The sequence below is a fragment of the Xyrauchen texanus genome, chromosome 6 (assembly GCF_025860055.1).
Source record: "Xyrauchen texanus isolate HMW12.3.18 chromosome 6, RBS_HiC_50CHRs, whole genome shotgun sequence".
In the NCBI taxonomy this organism is placed as follows: Eukaryota; Metazoa; Chordata; class Actinopteri; order Cypriniformes; family Catostomidae; genus Xyrauchen; species Xyrauchen texanus.
In genome coordinates, this window is record NC_068281.1 from 10,268,272 (window position 1) to 10,288,353 (window position 20,082).

At 37.3% G+C, this 20,082-nt stretch overlaps 2 protein-coding genes across 4 annotated transcripts in view; one reads left to right on the top strand and one right to left on the bottom strand.

Annotated features, from left to right (window-relative positions):
- The first annotated feature begins 1,396 nt into the window (after positions 1-1,396).
- On the top strand, positions 1,397-11,979 carry oc90 (otoconin 90). Its single transcript, XM_052128598.1, has 15 exons — positions 1,397-1,439; positions 2,020-2,082; positions 2,280-2,475; positions 3,018-3,124; positions 3,259-3,381; positions 5,786-5,851; positions 6,587-6,637; positions 6,736-6,874; positions 7,108-7,148; positions 7,957-8,028; positions 8,126-9,433; positions 10,630-10,728; positions 10,878-11,049; positions 11,306-11,412; positions 11,573-11,979. Exons 1-15 carry the CDS (start codon positions 1,397-1,399, stop codon positions 11,977-11,979), a joined length of 2,994 nt encoding a protein of 997 aa, XP_051984558.1.
- A 2,109-nt stretch (positions 11,980-14,088) lies between these two features.
- Positions 14,089-20,082, bottom strand: part of LOC127645608 (protein EFR3 homolog A-like) — a 76,156-nt gene continuing 70,162 nt past the window's right edge. For all 3 annotated transcript variants that reach the window (XM_052129269.1, XM_052129270.1, XM_052129272.1), the window contains 2 exons: positions 20,022-20,071; positions 14,089-17,710 (listed from right to left, as the gene is read on the bottom strand). In XM_052129269.1, coding sequence (XP_051985229.1) covers positions 17,605-17,710; positions 20,022-20,071 — 156 coding nt within the window. In that variant the 3' untranslated portion in view covers positions 14,089-17,604. The remainder of the gene's footprint in view (positions 17,711-20,021; positions 20,072-20,082) is intronic.

The following is a 20,082-nucleotide window of genomic DNA, read 5'->3' on the forward strand; positions in this document are numbered from 1 at the left end:
CGAACATTGTAAAAAAAAGTAAATACTTGATGTAAAAAATGGAAAGTCAACTTGTAAAAAACATAATTCTTGATATTTGTAATTGCATTTTCACCAGGCCAGCCGAGCAGATGCCATTGAAATTAATGCAAACCGTTAGCTTTCTCAAGGTATTTTATAGCTCTTGGATCAAATTAATTGTCCCGTCCCAAACTCATGCCATTGGTTAAGTCAGCATTACTGTACACTGGTGTGTAGTGAGTGTACTGGTGTACAATTGCTGCCGTTGCATCATCCAGGTGGATGCTACACACTGGTGGTGGATGAGGGGTGTCCACAGTTTAATGCGCTTTGAGTGTAGTATCAGAAAAGCGCTTTATAAATGCAACATTCATTCATTTGGGAAGCTCAAACAGAGCAATATTTTGATAGTGCCACAGAAACAAAGTGTTTACAGTTAAAGAGGAAATCACTCTGAATAGTCTGAAGTGTCTAGTAATGGGGGGATTGCCGAGATAAGACAATAAACTTGACTTATACATGTCGATACTCATAAGGCAACCCAGCCCCCTGTAAAATAATAATTAATTAAATAATAATAAAAAAAAGTTTTATTAGGATACTGGATTCTTCAACATGTGACTATACATATCTTTAAACACAATTTTCTACTACAAAATGTACTAATAATTTCCAGTTTTCATTTTTTAACAAGGTGGAAAAATTCTGAGTGCACCTTTAAGGTAATCAAATCAGAATACAGTCTGTATATGTATGTATGTGTGTGCAAAGACTAGTCACTAGATTATGCTTTGTTGCTCTTGAATATAAATAAAACACAAACATATTTACTTGTGTCATCAATTTCTGAACCTCTAAAACTGCACCAACAAATTGTCTGAAACACACTTTATTTAAGCTTCAGGTATGCGTCTGTGTTTAGGACACAACTGAATCATTTACAACCCCCACTTTCTGATAGAGTTTTTTCACCAGTCCATACCCAAACACAACGGCCAGTTGTTTGTGGAGGAAAATTGCCAGTTGAGGTCAGGACCTTTGCCCTGGATAAAAGGGAGGTATATAAGGTGTGTGTGTGTGTGTGTGTGTGTGTGTGTGTGTGTGATCCTGTTTCATCTCATTGTGTGACCTGATACATGTGTACTTCCTCCAGCCCCGTTACTATGACAACCACTCCACCTTTAGCCCTTTGACCTTTCAGGGTATCCTAAATGGGCCTTTGTTCATTTTGGGATTGTTACACACACCTGCATTTTAAGTTTCCAACAATGCAGAGTTCAGGCACTGAAGTGTAGAGTTTGAGTCTGAAATTCTCAGTACAGCTATACACATCAACAGTGCAGAACTGAGTCTCTAAGTCTGGATGTGAGATTGATTCCTCCATAACAGGATAACGATGAAGCTGCTACTGTATCTTCTTCTCTTCACCCTGCAAAAAGGTGAGAATATGCAAACACTTTTCCATTAGGAGTGTGAGTTTGTGCTTATCACCCGCATTTTGGAATTGAAAGTACATATCAGCTTTTAACACCTTAACAAGTATTATTCTCAATTTCCAGTGCTTGAACACCAGCCAAATTTTCATTGGCCAATGTTCAAGGACAAAAATACCTACCAGAAAAAAAACTCACTCCACAACTACAAACATTAAGCTACAAATGAAATTTGAAAAGCACGTTTTAACAGAAATATATATATATATATACAGCATAGATATATGTGTGTGTGTGTATATATATATATATATATATATATATATGTGTGTGTGTGTGGCTAATAAATGTTTTTGTGGCTATATATGTATATAAATGTGTGTGTGTGTATATACATATATATATATATATATATATATATATATATATGGCCTTTTTAATATTTTAAATAACACACCCATATATCTCATATTTTGCCTGCTAGAATAATACAGTATCCTGCTTTAGTTAGCTGAAATATATTACCTATATTTAATCATCATATGAATTTTACAACAAAGAAAATGATTGCACTCTCTCTGTGTAGTTCATGGGACTCCTGTTTTCTGCCCAGAAACAAGTAACCTCAGTTCTGATCAGCTTCTGATTGGTGAGTTTCATTAACATCAATAATCAAATGCTCAGGAGAGATTAAACAGACCAGCAATTGTCATATAAAATGCTTATGTAATACATTTTCATTCATAAGAAATGTTAAACCACAAACACACAGTATATACAATAAACTTGAAGGCGAAAATAAATGCTTTCAGTGAAATATGTGTATGTTTGTGTGTGTATGAACAGGTTGTCTGGGTGTACGGCTCTCCTGGCTGTATGCTGTGTTTGATGATCTGCTGTCAGTGCTGGACTTTGCTGTTAATCTGCGTTGCGAGACTGGAATCTGTCCCGCAGACATTCAGAACCACGGGCATTACTGCAGTAATGCTAAAACACAGGACGAAGCACACACACATATACAGCCTGCCGACACATTGGACCGGTGAGAGAACACACAGAGTGGGCGAGAGATGGGAAGGAGATGAAATTAGACTCAGGAGGTGGTAGAAAGACTTTAAAAGGATGTATTAACTTCACAGTGGAGTCCACGCATACTCATACTCACACTCAGTGTGTGCCCTGACCCCTCTTATTTTCTATTATGTGGCTCTCTATGCAGTGGGAAAACAGAGATTAAACAATGAAAATGAGTCAAGTGCGCAACAAACAGATTGGCACTTTATTGCATTTACATACATGTGAATACATTCAAATGTATTCACAGGCAATGTAGGCAGGTTTTGCCAGAATTGTAGGGACCAAATGTCCCCACAAGGATAATAAAACCTGAAATCGGCAGCATTGTGGGAGAAAACTGCTTAGGAAACATACTAAATAATGTGAGGCTGTAATAGGAAAGTGAAAAAAAAGAAATGAAAAAAGCAAGATTGGGAGATAGAAAATATAGTTTTGCTCACTATAAAAACAGGAGAAGTCAAAGAAAATCCCGACCAGACAAACAAATGTGTGTGTCTGTGTGTGTAGGTGTTGTCTAACCCATTGGAGATGTTATCAGGAGGTAAAGGAGAGAAACTGCAGTCGTCCGACACCTATACACACCAACTACACCTGCAGCTACAACTCCAGCTGTGGTACATGCACACTTTCAAAACAAATCTTGGCAGATTTTTACTTAGCACAGAGCTTAGTGATATTAATTAAACATAATAGTGTACGATTAAACTTTTTTCAGTGATCTGAAAGATTTCGTAACCAATTTTTGCAGATACGTTGGATTTCTGTGATGAAGGATTCTGCCTTTGTGATCGGACAGTTATAGACTGCATTAGCTCCAACTATCCAATCACAAAACAGGATGGAGATAACCAACCAGTCACATCACAGACAGGTAACACAACTAACAACTAAGAGGAAAGAGATTGCACATGTAGGGAAGAGAGAGCAGCGTGTGTTTTCAGATACATATGTATATATTATAAAACAATATACAGTATGTTTATAAATTAGTTCTGTCAATCAATTACATTTTTTTATTGAATTAGAGGATATGCCAATTAATTATTCAAATTAACTGCAATTAATCACTCACATCAATATTTGTCGAGAAAGTTTTTATATTGAAAAATGATTCAATATAAAATAATGAAATAGTTACAAATAACCAAATGTAAATAATTACACTCACTGGCCACTTTATTAGGTACACCTGCACATCTACTTATTCATGCAATTATCTAATCAGCCAATCATGTGACAGCAGTGTAATGTATGAAACCATTCAGATATCAGAATGGGGAAAATGTGATCTCAGTGATTTTGACCATGGCATGATTGTTGGTGCCAGACAGGTTGGTTTAAGTATCTGTAACTGCTGAGCCCCTGGGATTTTCATGAACAACAGTCTCTAGAGTGTAAAAGAATGGTGTGAAAAACAAAAAACATCCAGCGAGCGGCAGTTCTGTGGGCAAAAATGGCTTGTTAATGATAGAGGTCAGAGGAAAATGGCCAGACTGGTCCAAGCTGACAGGAAGGTGACAGTAACCCAAATAAACATGCGTTATATGCAGAAAAGCCTGCTCTGACAAATCTGGATTCCTACTGAGGTACACAAATGACAGGCCCACAGCAGCCTCAGTTGTTTGTTCTTGGCTGACAGAAGTGGAACCCGACATGGTCTTCTGCTGTTTTAGCCCATTCACCTCAAGGTTCGACATGTTGTGCATTCTGAGATGCTATTCTGCTCACTACAATTGTACAGAGGTGGTACCTGAGTTACTGTAGCCTTTCTGTCAGCTCAAACCAGTCTGGCCATTCACTGTTGACCTCTCTCATCAACAAACCTTTTTCCTCCACAGAACTGCCGCTCGCTGGATGTTTTTTGTTTTTCGCACCATTCTCTCAGCATCTGGCCCACAAATCATCTTTTTGTGGCCCGCGTGATGTTTTCATCTAAAAAAATTATTGAATGTTTATGTATTTTGAGGTGTCAATTTTCTAGGACAATTACAGTAATTCTCAGTATTGATAAACTGCTGAACCATTATAGAGTAGGGTGACTAGAAATCCCCGTTTTTTGTGGACAGTCCCGGTTTTAGGTGGTCTGTCTCTGACTGGAGATGTCCCTGGAAATGTCTCTGTTTTTTTCCCGAGTATTCAAAACAGCCCCCATATGAAATATTTAATGGCAATAAACAGCCCGAGCAACAAGGCCTACCGTGTGATGTTTATTTTGACCAGCAGAGGGGGCTGCTCGCTATAGCAGCTTCAAATCATTGATCTTCCTTTCCTGATTAATTAGTCTGGCCAGTTTTGCCATTAAGAACTGGACCAGGCAATTGATGATAATTATCATCATTGATTTAAGCTTCAAGGTAAGGCAAATACTAGTTATTTATGTTATAAAGTTATATTGTTATGTATTTTATAACAGGTTCTGAATTTGGCACGGGATTGAATTAAAAGTCTGCCCTCATATTGTGGGAATTCCTGCACAGTGTAATATTCAAACACTAAAGGAAGTACCTTCTTGGTTGATTAGATAATCACATGAATAAGCAGATGCACAAGTGTACCTAATAAAGTGGCCGGTGTGTGTATATATGTAATATATAGAGTAAATATAATAATTCAGATAATTACAATACATTGCATTATGTGTCAGACAAGTACAGCATTGATTAGGCAAATCAAAAAGTGGCTTTAGAAAGTAATATATTGTTTATGTCCATATTATTGAACATAAGTCTATCGTTGTCCTTATATCCTCAGAAATCCATTTTGCAATTGAATTTGTCAATCTGTCTGAGGTAGACTTAGTATAAGGGCTTTTCTAAGGACATGTCTACACATGTGTCTGACAGACGCTTTTGGAGCGTCTCACTTTGGTTGCGCCGAGTCATAAACAATGTTTGTATGACACCGTGTCAAGTTAAATATTGTTTGAAATGTAGAAAAAAAACTTTTTGAGATCCCCGTATTCAAAGTTGTGCTCCATCCAGCTGTGTTAGAACGTGTGCTCATCTTGTACTGGCTGCTGTTTGTAAGTGTGGTCTGTTGCCTGTACAGCTGCATGTTACCTGTACAGCTAGATTTACGCTTACTGCCCCCTACTGAATACATGAAGGTGGAACTTCAATCATGAATTGCTGCAATTGAAGGAATATTTCTTATTGTGGTCCAGTATTATGGTTAATTGCATTCATTTTTTATGTTTTATATAATTATAATAAATAGCCCTAATATAAATATTTCCTTGGTTTTAATCTATTTTCTGTTTTATTTTTCCTTTTCAATATTTTCTTTTGTGACAGATCTTCCTGATAATGACACCTACACCAGTGAGGTGTCCTATGGAATAGGTAAGACTCTAAAGACACATACGCAGTCTTAAGAGAGCACAGCTTTGGTTCTGGATGTAAAAATCCTATTCATTTTCTCCATAGGCAAACTGATTTTGAACAATATCTTACTACCGTGAGCTCTGAGGTTGTTATTAGATGGTATGAGATTCTATTGAAGCCATCAGTCCACATTATTTAAACTTATTTTTTTTTAAATAAATCATGTTTAATAGTGAAATTCCTGGTGAAGAAAGACTCTAGCACCGCCCACTTTCATTGGGCAACATTAATGACGCAACACTGTCAAACTACTTATATATTTTTATACTTCTGAATATTTTGCAATAAACCTAATATATATTGTTCCTATACTGATAATCAACAACTAATAATAATCAAAAGCCTTGTACTTTTGTCTTTATGTTTTTTGCATTAAATCAAAATTTGTGTTCACCTCGGAACTAATTGGTTTGGTTCATGGCTTAGAACTCTTGTATGAAGGATTTTATAATATTCCTATGGAAAAAAATCCATAAAATGGCTAAAAAGATGGCAGGCACTGTTGCACTCTTTAGTCACCAAGGGTCCCACCCACTTGCTTACACCATTCAAATCTTTTTATTTTTTTTCAAGTATTGATTGACAAAATACTTAATATAAAAATAAGACAACGAGAGTGACAGACAGGTAGTCAGTAAGAGAGAAACTCAGTTTCTCGATGATCAAATCATTGTAGTGTGTTGTGTTTCTCAGACAGGGTGGAGGTTTCTCAATCAGATTTTGACATGGAGGTCCTCTCCTATGGTAACAAAAAACTGCACACACATACGCATACGTACAACCTTATAATATGTCCTTATGTCAACCTTTTTCATACAATTCTAATGATGATGTTCTCTCAGGTCTGAATGACACATTGAATGAGACTATGAGCAACTTCACCAATGAGCTGGTGTCAGTCAACGGCTCTCAAACCAACCAGAGCACAGAGAACCCTGCGATATATCAGACTGGTAAAGATTTCTATCAAACTTGCTCAGAGTATGGCTCTCCCTCTCACAATTGATTCAGGAAACTCCACTAAACTGAGGAAGCTTTAAAGGATGAATTTAATTTACAGGTCCAGAGGAAGTAGAGATTGAAGAACAAGATGAAAGAGGTGGAGGACAGAAACTCAGAAAGGGGAATTACAGGACAGGAGGAGGAAGAGGAGGGAATGGAATATGAGGATGTTCAAGGTTTCTCTAATGGTGAGTGTGATGTTTGTTTCACAGCTTTAATTTCACACCAAGCAAGCTTCTTATTTTCATCATGGGTGACAGAATATGACCATGTGATATGTATCATCAGCAGTGTTGGTTAGTAAAGGACTAAATTTAATCTGATATATGTGATCAGATTACAAAAAATTAAGTACTTGTAATTATAATATATTACATTTTAAATTAGATTACATTTGTAAGATTACAGATACTTTTAAATGATTACATATATATTGCATCATCTCAGACTAAAAGAGGCACCCAAGGCAAAAGAAAAAAAGAAAAAAAAAAAAAAGAATGCTATTTGATTTAATTTTAAAATGAGATTTTCATTCCCCTTGAGTCGCAAGTTCGAATCCAGGGCATGCTGAGTGACTCCAGCCAGGTCTCCTTAGCAACCAGATTGGCCTGGTTGCTAGGGAGGGTAGAGTCACATGGGATAACCTCCTCGTGGTCGCTATAATGTGGTTCGTTCTCGGTGGGGCGCGTGGTGAGTTGTGCATGGATGCATAGTGTGAAGCCTCCACACACGCTATGTCTCCGCGGTAATGTGCTCAACAAGCCACGTGATAAAATGCGCAGATTGACGTTCTCAAGAAGCGGAGGCAACAGACATTAGTCCTCCACCACCCGGATTGAGGAACCACACCACCTCGAATTTAGTGCACATTGAGAATTATGCATTCCAAATTGGGAAGAAAAAGGGAGAAAAAAAACTTTTTATTTTCATTAAAACATGCAACATCCAAGCAATCCAAAAGGAAGCAGATTAGATTACCTAAAAAATGTAATCTGAAATATTACATTACTGATCACAATTGTAGTTGTGTAATTGGTTATAACGTCTTGTTTGTGTTTTAGTTACAGCCGTTCTGATGACAGAAGAAAGGGAAATCCTTACTAGTCATGACACAATGAAATTAACCACAAATTGTGAGCATAAAAAATACACCATCACTTAAAACGCCAGAGAAGATATTCAGTGTGTCATTTTACTTACAGTCTCTTAATATTTTTTATCTTATTACAGATGAGCAGACCGTTAGCACACAGCTAACCTTAATTACAGGATCACAGACTGTCACACACTTACCAAAAACACACACATACACAAGCACACATTCAAACCCCCCACAACACTTATCAATCACACAGAGACCTGCCTCTACTACCTACATAACACCTGCAACCACATACACACACACTCTCACACACCCTGACCACCAAACAGCTGAAGAAGAGGAGGAAAGTAATGAAGATGAAACAGTGGATGATGAAGGCACATTGCCGCCAGTTACAAGCAACACTTTAAAACCTGCATACACGCCTGCACATGGTATACACAAAACACACGTGGTAAAACCCCTTACACATACATCTAGTCCTGGTACACACAGAACACACACCGTTAAACCACTTACACATATAACTGCCCCTGGTGTACACACAACACGCACCATAGAGTCGTATGTTAGTGCACCTTCTCACACCATAAAAGAGGAAAAGAGCGATGAATCAGTGGTGAGAGAAGAAGACCAGGAAACAGTGGAGAAAGACAATGACAAAGAAATAGAAGTACAGCAAACACAAACCAATCAAAGCATGTATACCTTTCTGATGGCCACACCCACCAAAACATCAGCCAATCCAAACTTGCATTACGGAACAACTCCATCCAGGCCTACCAATGAAAACGCAGTAGATGCACCTACTTCTGTACCTCTTTCATCCGAGAGAGAAAGTGATGAGAAAGACATATCTGTTGAAGAAATGGAGAAAGACAGTGAGGAGAGAGAGGAAGCAGTTGAAGAAGTAGAGAAAGAGAGTGTAAATGAGGGTTTTTTATTAAATACCCTAAACAAGACTCAGGAAAACAATGCAGAACTGCCAGACGACTTAAGCATAACCAAACCAACAACTTCAGCATCACATTCCACACAAACACAAGCCAAGACAAAGGCATCACACATGGGTTCCTCATCGGAAGAGGATGAAAGGCAAAAGAAAGAGAGTGAGGAAGATCTTCAGAGTGATAAAGACAGGCAGAACAGCATTCTGTCTCACACACCTGCAGAACCAACTGATAACCACAAAACAACATCTACGGTTCCCCACGAGCCCACCAGCTCCTGGACAACAACAACCACATCAGGTCGTGTTGTTGAAACTGTTCCTCAACCCCAGAAACCTGCCCACCCACCCTTGATCCTGCCTTCTATTGCTCCAATGACCACTACAGCTGAGGAAGAGTCTGCTGAGGAAGAGGAGCCCACTGAAGAAGATGAGAAAAAGGAAGAGAAAGAGCCATCTGATAGCTCACAGGAAACAGATAAGATTGGTAGCAGCTCCCATCCACACCAACATTCCCACTAAACACCAAGTATGACGTGATTTAGCCGAGTAGGACATGCATCCTGGAACAACATTCCTGGCAAACAATCATAGGCAAAACATATCATGAATCCTTTCCATATTTATACCACCACCTCCCCCCTACCCCAAAACCTAACCCTAACCTACCCCTGAAATCAATGGAAAATGACTGCTTGATTAGAGTGTTGTTCAAGCCCTAACCCTAACCTTTAAAAATGTAAAGATACTTGATGTACCATTTTGGGGTTCCTCACATGCTACACTGGCGTGGCACTCTGGAGATCCTCCAAACACCCTTCAAAGGAGCTTCAAATATAATTCTCAAGGAACTTCATGATATATTTCCAGAGTCTCAAAGCCTTTCCCTTATTATGGGGTTAATGAAGGAACCACTGACAGTCCTTATAATTCTTGCTAGAATTATGGCCCTGTTTACACCTGGTATTAAGATGTGCTTTGGGCAATCTGTTTGAAATGGGATGTTGCTAAAGATGGGTGTAAATAAAGTCCAAAATGGTGGTAAGTGTAGGTGACCACATTGGGCTCGTAATGTGCCAGTGTAAACATGCGAATGTGTTCGAACAGCAGCAAAGCATTGCCTACTCATCTGCCAATTGACTGCTGTGCTAAAGCAACAGTTTTAAACTTTGCCGGTGGTGTGCGGCTTCAAAATAAATGTTCATGCTTTTTTCTTTTACTTTTTTGCACTTACAGTACAGTAAAGTATAATGATGTATAGTGTGTTGTCATGAAATCAAAGACCCTCCACTCAATGCATATTATGACAAGGTGTAAGCAGCAATGTGTCTCACCTGTCCACTTGTGATCAGATGCCCAAAACACATCTTAATACAGGTGTAAACGGGGCTTAGTTTACTTAGTTTGAGTAAGTTCTTCAGAGAACTGAAAGGGGTTTGTATGATCTCCGGAAGGTTCCATCAGTAAGGCAGCTGAAGAACCATAAAAAAAAGCCTTGAAGACCTTTTAAGTTTTCATAGTAAATCCTTACCCTATTGGTTTATAAGAATGATGTTCTAGAACCAAAAAGTTGATTCAGGAACATTTCTTACTTGGCTAAATCATTTAAATCATAGCTAAAACACTCCTCCATCTTTACTCTGGGAAAAATATTGCATATGATTATTTTTGCCTGTTTCTCAGAGTCCATCCGTGTCCGGAGACGAGCAGTGCCGTTCTTTGCCTGGTCTCTACTAGAGGCTGCAGGACTGTCAGACCTAAAGGCGCAAGAAGAAACTGAAGGTGAGAAGCGGCGAGAGAAAAACAGACAAAAACACAGAGATAATCAGATAAAAGGAAAGAGAGACAAAAAATGAAACAAACCAAGAGCTCAGCAGGTATCCTTCAGTAGAGTGTGGATTGTTTGCATTAATCTCTGCATGTGTGTGTAGAATGTAGCATGTCTTTCCTTCAGTACAATGCAGCGGGACAGGTGCTGAGGGACATGTCTGGTCTGGGAGAAATGCTGAACTGTCTCACTGGACGATGTCCTCATGAGTATCAACACTACGGATGCTACTGCGGACAGCAGGGGACAGGAAACCCAGTAGACCAGCTGGACCGGTCAGAATACACACAGACACAAACACATCTATCTACCTGTGCAACCAACCAACCAACCATCCATCCACCCACCCACCCACCCATCCATCCATCTATCTACCTATCTATCTACCTCCATGCACACACCTAAATGTAACTTTAATTGTACTGTGCAAAATACATTCAACTGTGTTATAAACTATAACTGTGGTATAAAGCCTTGATGTCTCTGCTGAGCTATTGTGTCCTGATTGTCCTTGACGTGTCTCTGTGTCAGTTGCTGTTTTCTGCAACAGTGCTGCTTGGAGCAGCTCAGTGTGCTAGGCTGCAGGAAAAACAGAAAACTCAATGCTCAAATCAGCTGCCACAATGGAAAACCACAATGTAAGCCATTACACACCCAAGGGCATATAAAAAATATTGACTCTTTTAAAAACACAACAACGTAAATAAAACATAGAAAATGAATGTTTTTCACAATGGATTGTGTATTCCTGTGGCAATCAGTTTTTGTGTTGACGACTGTCTTGTGTGTCTGTGGCAGGTTTGGGTGTGAGTGTGTGTGACCGGCTGCAGTGTGTCTGCGATCGTTTGACTGCTGACTGCATAGCGGCCTCACGCTTCAATCACTCAATCACCTCCTCATGTTCTGGACCTCGCCCACCATGCTACCGCAAGCCACATTCTTCAACACAATTAGCCAATCAGGTCTCCAGTGAGGAGAGCAATGAAATGACCCTTCCCCAACCTCAGCTGAACACACAAAGCCAACAATTTAACACACAGGTTCAGCCGCACACACTATCAGTCGTAACAAAAAACACTCATACTAACAGCAAACCTGCAGGGGGCACCAAACAGGAGGAGGAGGAGGAGGAAGAGGAGGAGCCAGGAAAAGAAGAGGAAGAAAATGAGGAAGAGGAGGAGGAGGAAGAAGAATTGGAGCTATAGAATGATGTGATTTTTTGTTTTAATTTTCAGGAAGGTTTCAATGATTGAGGCATCCATTGGAAAAGATGTAATACACATTTAATGAAACTTTATGCTAAGTCATTATGCTCAATGCTAAGCTTTTTCTGCATTAAACTTACTCAACAACCTCTAGCCAAAGCATCTTGCCATAAAGATCAGCAATTCCTCCTACAAGATTATAGACATACCTACGACAGGTAAAACTGGGATCAGCATTTGTGCACTGCAGTATTAGGAAATCTTTCTACTGATGTCAGAAATGAGTGGTGTCTGAACCCTGATTGTGTTTGTGTGCTTGACCATAAATGCCAGCATCTGTATTTTGAATGTTCTCAGTAATTTTTTAATCCACTTGTTTTTAATAATGGATATCTGTCTAATTAAAAATAAAGTCATTTATTGTTTCTGTAAAATTTCAATCTGAATCCATACATAATGAAAGTGTGAGATACAATAGAAAAAGCTGATGTCTTGAGGCTTTACGAATTTCTGTAACACCTTGAGACCCTCACGTGACTACTGTGTGCATTTTCCATTTCCCTTTTTGATTTGGAACTAGTAGCACCTAATAAGCAATAAATAAGATTTCCTTGAGCAAATAGTTTCCCTAAAATTAGATGTCCACGCATGTAGAACAGCGGAAAGTTGTGAAATTTTGATTACTTTTTATCAAATAGTTTATATTGTGTCTAGGAGTGTTAGTTATCATGTTTTTGAGACATTGTTATAGATATTACAGCTGATTTTCTAGAAAGCTGAATGAATAATTCTGATTAAAACTAATTACCAGCATAATCAAATCACTGCCAACCATGTTAAAATAAATTTTAGCATTATACAATTCTGAATCTAGGTACTGATTAACCTTGTCCCATGTCTGCCAAACTGCAGCCTGAAACTGAACTTTTGGGCAGGTTTTAGGAGTGAATTAACTTAACTGTATAGAAAGTAGCAGGATGTACCCTTGCTCCCTATTTAGTGAATTACTTAAACTCCAGTGTGCTGTCTTTCTGCACTGGTCTCAGAACAGTTTGAAGTGTACCTTATTTTCATCCTAACTCCATACAGAGCCTTTTTTTAGCTTTTGTATGAATACATATATTCTCAATGTGATAATGTATAGAAATGCATTTACTCATATTAATGAATAGAATCACATTTTACAGTGATAACAAAATAAAACAATACAATAACAAAATGTTTATCAAAATGAAGCAAAATGACCCATAGATGTTAATGTTGAAAATTATTAAAAATAACTAAAATGTTATTTTTTTTTTTTTTTTACTTTTGAGGGAATGCGGTCTGAATTTTAGCATGTCTGGACTTCATTTTATCGGCGTGCTGACGAGCGAAAAATTCATAGATATTTTAAAGTGGCATACCAAACTAGAGACACTACTCTACTACATGTACCCAACCACGTTTCAATCAAAAAACTTAAAGGTTTCTTAGCAGAGGCACTTTTGTTGACGATGTTAACCTTTAAATGACAGTATAGAGTCTTGTGAACAGTATTCAGTTTTAATTCAATTAAGCATTACGTTCAGCGAAGCCAAAATACAACGTCCACACATGTGGACGAGGGGGTCGCACAAGGTTAAATCTAAAAAATCTTAATCCGACTTGGGTTAATTAGGGTTTGATCACCCAAAATGTAAATTCTGTCATCATTTACTCACCCTCATCTTGTTTTAAACCCATATGACTTTCTTTCCTCTGCAGAACACAAAAGAAAATATAAGGCAGAATGCCTCACAGAATGTAATGACTAGCCCTAGTCACTATTCAATTTCATTGAATGAAAAAAGATGCAATGAATGTGAGTGTATGCTGATTGAGACTAACATTCTGCCTAACATCTCCTTTTGTGTTCCATGGAAGAAATTAAAGTAAAATGGGTTTGGAATAACATGAGGGTATGTAAATGATGACAGTATTTCGAACTATCCGATGTAGCCTAATGTAATGTGTCAAATCTCATTCACATTAAATTAATGAGAATTTAAAGAAAAAAAAGTTTAATTGTCATCAAAATAATGCCACAATCAATACAGCAGAAAGACAACAGAGGCAGTGAATAGTTCATACAAAATCTTTATTGAGACTTTATTACATTATAACTATATAATATTATATATTACATAAATCTCATTGCACATTAAAGTGGCAGACACTTTTTGAGAGCGAACTTGGATATGGCTAAATAACACCTATGAGATTTCATATTAACGTTTATAATTGTACAGCAACACTTTAGTGGTTTGTTTTACACAATGCACTTAACATTTAGAATCTAGCATGATGCATGTAGCCATACGCCTATCAGTACTATCTTCACATGGAAGACTTTGAAATCTGCACTGTCCCATATCAACACATCACAGCCAAACCGCAGTGAACCGTAATCTCTTGTTATTTCTCCCACATACAAACAAACAACATTAGTCTTATGAGTCTAAATTACAGATATAGCAGAACTCAACTAAATTTAATTTCTTTCAGACAAACACTGTGCTAAACACAGTCAGTAATGTACCACAAAATTCCACTAAGGATGAAAATGAAATATGAATTACACTTAATATGAGATTACTAGTTACAGTAAGACTGAATTACCTTCACCAATTTAAGATTGTAACAAAAAAAGACAATACCAGCATGCAGAGGAGTTTGACTTAGCACGTCCCTTTGACACACACACACACACACACACACACACACACACACACACACACACACACACACACACACACACACACACACACACACACACAATTACAGATGATGTGTCTGAGATGTCTCATTTCATGAAACATCAAATTCCTATTTCTATTACATCAAAAATATATTGCATTAATCTAGAAATTAGATTGTATAGGCATTTTGAGCATTTCATCACAGCATTAAAAATAGTTTACACTTATTGTCGCCAGGCATCCTCTACTGAAATGTAGCAACTTGCTCAGAGAAATACACAACGGCCAAAGTCAAGTATTGCTTTTTTCACCAACATTTTCTTCAGTGAAATCCTTCTCTTGAAACTTCCCTCCCCTCATCTTAAATTTCATTTCCAAATGAAAATTCTGTCTTTATTTACTCACCCTCATGTTGGTCGTAAACCGACTCTTTCCTCGATGGAACACAAATGGCGCTGCTAGGCAGAATGTTAAGGACTGACAACCTCAGCCGCCAATCACTTTTATTGCATCTTTTGGTATTTGAATGGGGACTGAGACTGCAGGTCCTTCACATTCTGCCAACCATCGCCATTTGTGTTCTGAAGAAAGAAAGTCACACAAGTTTGAATGTGAGTAAATTATGACATAATATTCATTATTCATATTCACAAACATCCAAACCATTGAAACATTCCACATCGCATCATCATTACATCATCCATAAACAACCAATAAATGTGCCATACCCGGACACATCTATTTACTTGCAGTCTCGTCCACATAAGTCCATTCATGAAAACGATAAGCCATTCGTACTACAGCAAATGCCCTGAACAAGCCTTAACCCAAAAAGTCCTAAACGGTGAACACATTTTTAACAGCTAAACAAAACTTTAATTGATCACTGCTCTCACCAAAGGAAGCTCAAATGAATGTAAAACAATTCCAGCTTCTAATGTCAGCTTCTAACAGTCACAAATAAATGTCAAGCATTACAATTTGTTTTTTTGTTTAGTTTTTTCTCCACACACTTGTGGCTCAATATAAAAGCAGCTGATTGATGAATGCAGACCATTTTAGAACTGATCTCCAAAGTTTTTGTGCTCCCAGTCCATTTCAAAACTGTTTTAGAACTAGAAAGTACAAGTAAATATCTCTTTCACAACTATTACCAAAAGGAATAATGGAATACCGCAGTATTCCCACCCTCACTTTCTGATTGGCTCATAATCTGATTTTCATTAAGGAAGGGCGTATGAGGTCGTCTTTGGTGATAAAAAGCAGATGTTTTGTTTTCTCTATACAGTGAAGGCAAAATGGAGAGCAGAGTGATCACTAAGAACTCTTGGTGACAAAAAAGCCCCATTGACATCCGCAACAACAAAGTTACATTTGTACATTAATAAAAGCCTAAATCCAAGGAAGAGTGCAGTGAAAAACATTGGCTGAGCCATGCAAACGCAACACATTTACTCTGCAAATATTATAATTTTTTTGATCTAACAGTATATACTGTATATACGTATATATATTTATTAGGGCTGTCAATTGATTACAATTTTTAATCGAATGAATTACATGGTGTCCCGAATAATTAATCGCGATTAATCGCAGATACAAATATTTGCTGAGAAAGTCCCTCATATAACAATAATTCAATATATAATGATGAAATAATTATACATAGTTATCTTTAAATATTAATATATATATATATATATATATATATATATATATATATATAAAATAGAACATGTTCAGATAATTAAAATGCATTAGATAAGTGGTTTCAGAATACAATACATTGTTTACTACCATATTAATGACCATAAATCAATCATTGGCATACAGTTCACAGCAATCCATTTCACAAGTGAATTTGTCAATCAGTTCGAGATTTATTATGAGGGCTTGTTTAAGGACCCTTCACTCCTGCATCAGATATGATTGTGTAGCATCTTGGGTGTGTTGCGTCATAAACAAAATTTATGGTCACTGTGTCAAGTTAAATATAGTTTAATACCTAGAACACATCCTGAGATCCCTTAGTTCGGATTTGCACTCCATCAAGTATTTGAATGCAAGAACGTAACGCATGTTTGTATTGTACTGCTGCTGGATGGTTGTTTTCTTCACTGTATAAACTGCGTGTTGCCCACACAGCTGAAGTTTCACTTACTGCCCTCTGGATTAAACAGGTGGTACTACAAGTTTGCATTTCTCAGGAATCTTCCTTATTACGGTCTGGGGGCATTGTGATTAATTGCGTACATTTTTTTTAACGCGTTATTTTTTATAAAATTAATTGCACGGAATTAATGCGACAAAAAAAAAATCGACAGCCCTATATATATATATATATATATATATATATATATATATATATATATTTTTTCAGCAAAAGTGATCTGAAGATAGCTTAGTGATGGCTATGTGTCCAAGAATGTGAGAAAGACGAGAGAGATACACTAGCATTTTAACAAATGCTAGCCTTTAAGTTCACATGATTTATAATACATTTTACAAATTACTCCCATCAATCAAATCATCAAGGAACTAACGAATCACATATCGAAACACTCTTGGTCAGTTTGAAAAATCTCACACACACACACACACACACACACACACACACACACACACACACAAATTCAGATGACACTATAGTGCTGGTGTATGATTGAATGGCTGTTTGAAGAACTTTGTGTGCTGACTGGTGCAAAATGGAGGCATGGAAACACATGTAATGGATTTCATAATGCATTTACATGATGTTAAGTCTAATATAGATTAAAATTATGTTATGTGTCAAAGGTTAAAGTGAGTGGCTTTGACGCACATGGTCTTATGAAGTGTGAAAAACGTTAGTGGTCATATGCCAACTTGAGTTTGTATAACACAGTAAAAGGTGAAAGGTCTTTGCTCAGTACACGCAGAGGTCAGGGAACTTCATTTCGTAGACTGGCACAGACTGGTACTGGGTGTGGCCTGATGTCACACTCACTGTACCCGACGGGCTCGGGGGTGGGCTGAATAGAGATGAACAGAAGGGAAGACCAATCAAAAATCAGCTCACACTCACTATGTTTACACAGATTGTCATCAATCCAAAGAAAAGAAACATCAGATTACAAAATTTAATGTTTACATTAGGGATGTGCACGAATAACCGAGTACTCATTCTGCACCACCTACTTGAGTATTAAAAACACTACTGGAATACTGCAAATAAAGCATTTGCCTGCTGTGAGCAACACTGAATTACAATGCACTTTCCCTCTGAATCTCTCACCAAATCCTCTGGGGGGTGCTGTGCTGGATGAGAGAAGAAGATATAATGGCATGTGCTTTTGAAAGGAAAGGGTGAAAATACTTTAAAATTTGGCTTCTTATTGAATTCTACTCTATTTGTATTTGGTTCTTGTTGGTGTCATGCAAAGCAACTGATGAGAATCTGCTTTTATGTTGGAAAGATATGAGGAAATCTTAAGTTTGTCAGACCAGTATGTGTGTATGTGTTCAATCTCATAACACAGGCAGAGTGCATTTTTATAAAAAGCCAACTTTCACCACTTGTTTTTCTAAATAATTATGAGTCTACATACAGTATCATGGCCCTAATGCAGTCAATATTGGCTTCTATGTAAGAATGGTTTCCATTTTTATTAATGCATATAAAATGTTTCCCCCCAAAAAAGCAAGTTACCTTTCTAAGGAACGTTTGAGAATAAAACACAATATCAATTTCACACAGGTGTCATACTTGTTCATTTTAGCTTGGATTATAATTTACGATTAATTGAGTACTAATTTTTTGTGGGTTAGAGTACTCTACTTACCCTAGTTCACTTTAAACATTAAAATATCTGTTTGAATATGAATCACATGTACTCCTAACAAAGGTTTTGAGCATGTGTAGAGCAGCAACAAGAGATTGTTAGTGCTCCTGTCAGAGAAGGTGACTAAGAATGGCTCCAAAGTCTGTAATTTCCATATTCTAAGGCTGCATCAGAATTTGCATATTTCCCTATTTTATTATTGCCTAAATCAGTATGTCAACGTAGTAGGGTATCAGAATCCTTAGTATTCATAAAACATCTGGCGAGATTCTGAAGTGCGACCTTTTACTATAGCATAATGCCATGAGAGCCCCCCTCCCCCCCTCACAAAAAACCCCCCACAGAGAACCGTGATTTGGGCAGCTCTTTCGTAAACACTATATATACCAAGAAGGTTGTTTCTTGTGGTTAAATTGTACTTATTTAAACAAAACAGAGTATATTATTTTCACAGATGTTGTTACTACATCAATATGTACATCAGGGGACAACGCCCACATTCCCAAATGAATTATGTAGGAGAATTTAATGTTCTTCAATCAAACACAGTACATACATTGACAGTACACAAATTCAGTCGCAGCCTAAAGACCTAAAAATAATGCAACTTTCTTTCCTGTAACTCTGGACGACAGTGCGCTTGAGCACAAGGTATTTTTGAATCTGACAATAAAACCTGTTGATGAAGGTTTATGTGGCGATTCTTCTTTTTTTAATTGATTATTTAAAGGGATAGTTCACCCAAAAGTTAAAATGATCTCATCTTTTACTCACCCTCATGCCATCCCAGATGTGTTAAACACAAACTAAGATTTTTAGAAGAATATCTCAACTCAGTAGGTCCATAAAATGCAAGTGAATGGTGATCAGACCTTTGTAGCTTCAAAAATCACATAACTGAATCATAAAAGTAATCCATATGACTCCACTGGATTATTCCATGTCTTCTGAAGCAATATAATAGGTGTGGTTGAGAAACAGAACAATATTAAAGTCCTTTTTTTTAACGCTAAATCTCCACTTTCACTTTCACATCTGAAAGTGAAAGTTAAAGTGGAGATTTAGAGTAAAAAATAGGACTCTTACCCACACCTATTATATAACTTGCAATGTATGGACCTACAGATCTGAGATATTCTTCTAAAAATCTTTGTTTGTGTTCAACACAAGAAAGAAAGTCATACACATCTGGGATCGCATGAGGGTGAGCAAATGATGTGAGAATTTAATTTTTGAGTGAACTATCCCTTTAAGATCTGCACTAAGCCTTTTAATCGGATATAATTATTTTCCCGAATCGAGCTCAATCTGAATATTTTCTTCAGGTTGAGACATTTACATGAAGTTTTCCCGTTCTGATTGAGTACTCAGTCGGATTATTAGGTTGCCTAATGAAAAACACAAAAGCCTGACACTTTATACAGTTAATATGCACAACAAGAGTGCATTTAAACAAAGTTATGAAAACTGAAAATAATCCTCCAATAAATAGTCAACTTACCGAATGGTGAGTTCAAATATCTGAGCCAAGCGATCATGCAGCATGCTGGCCTACAAACACA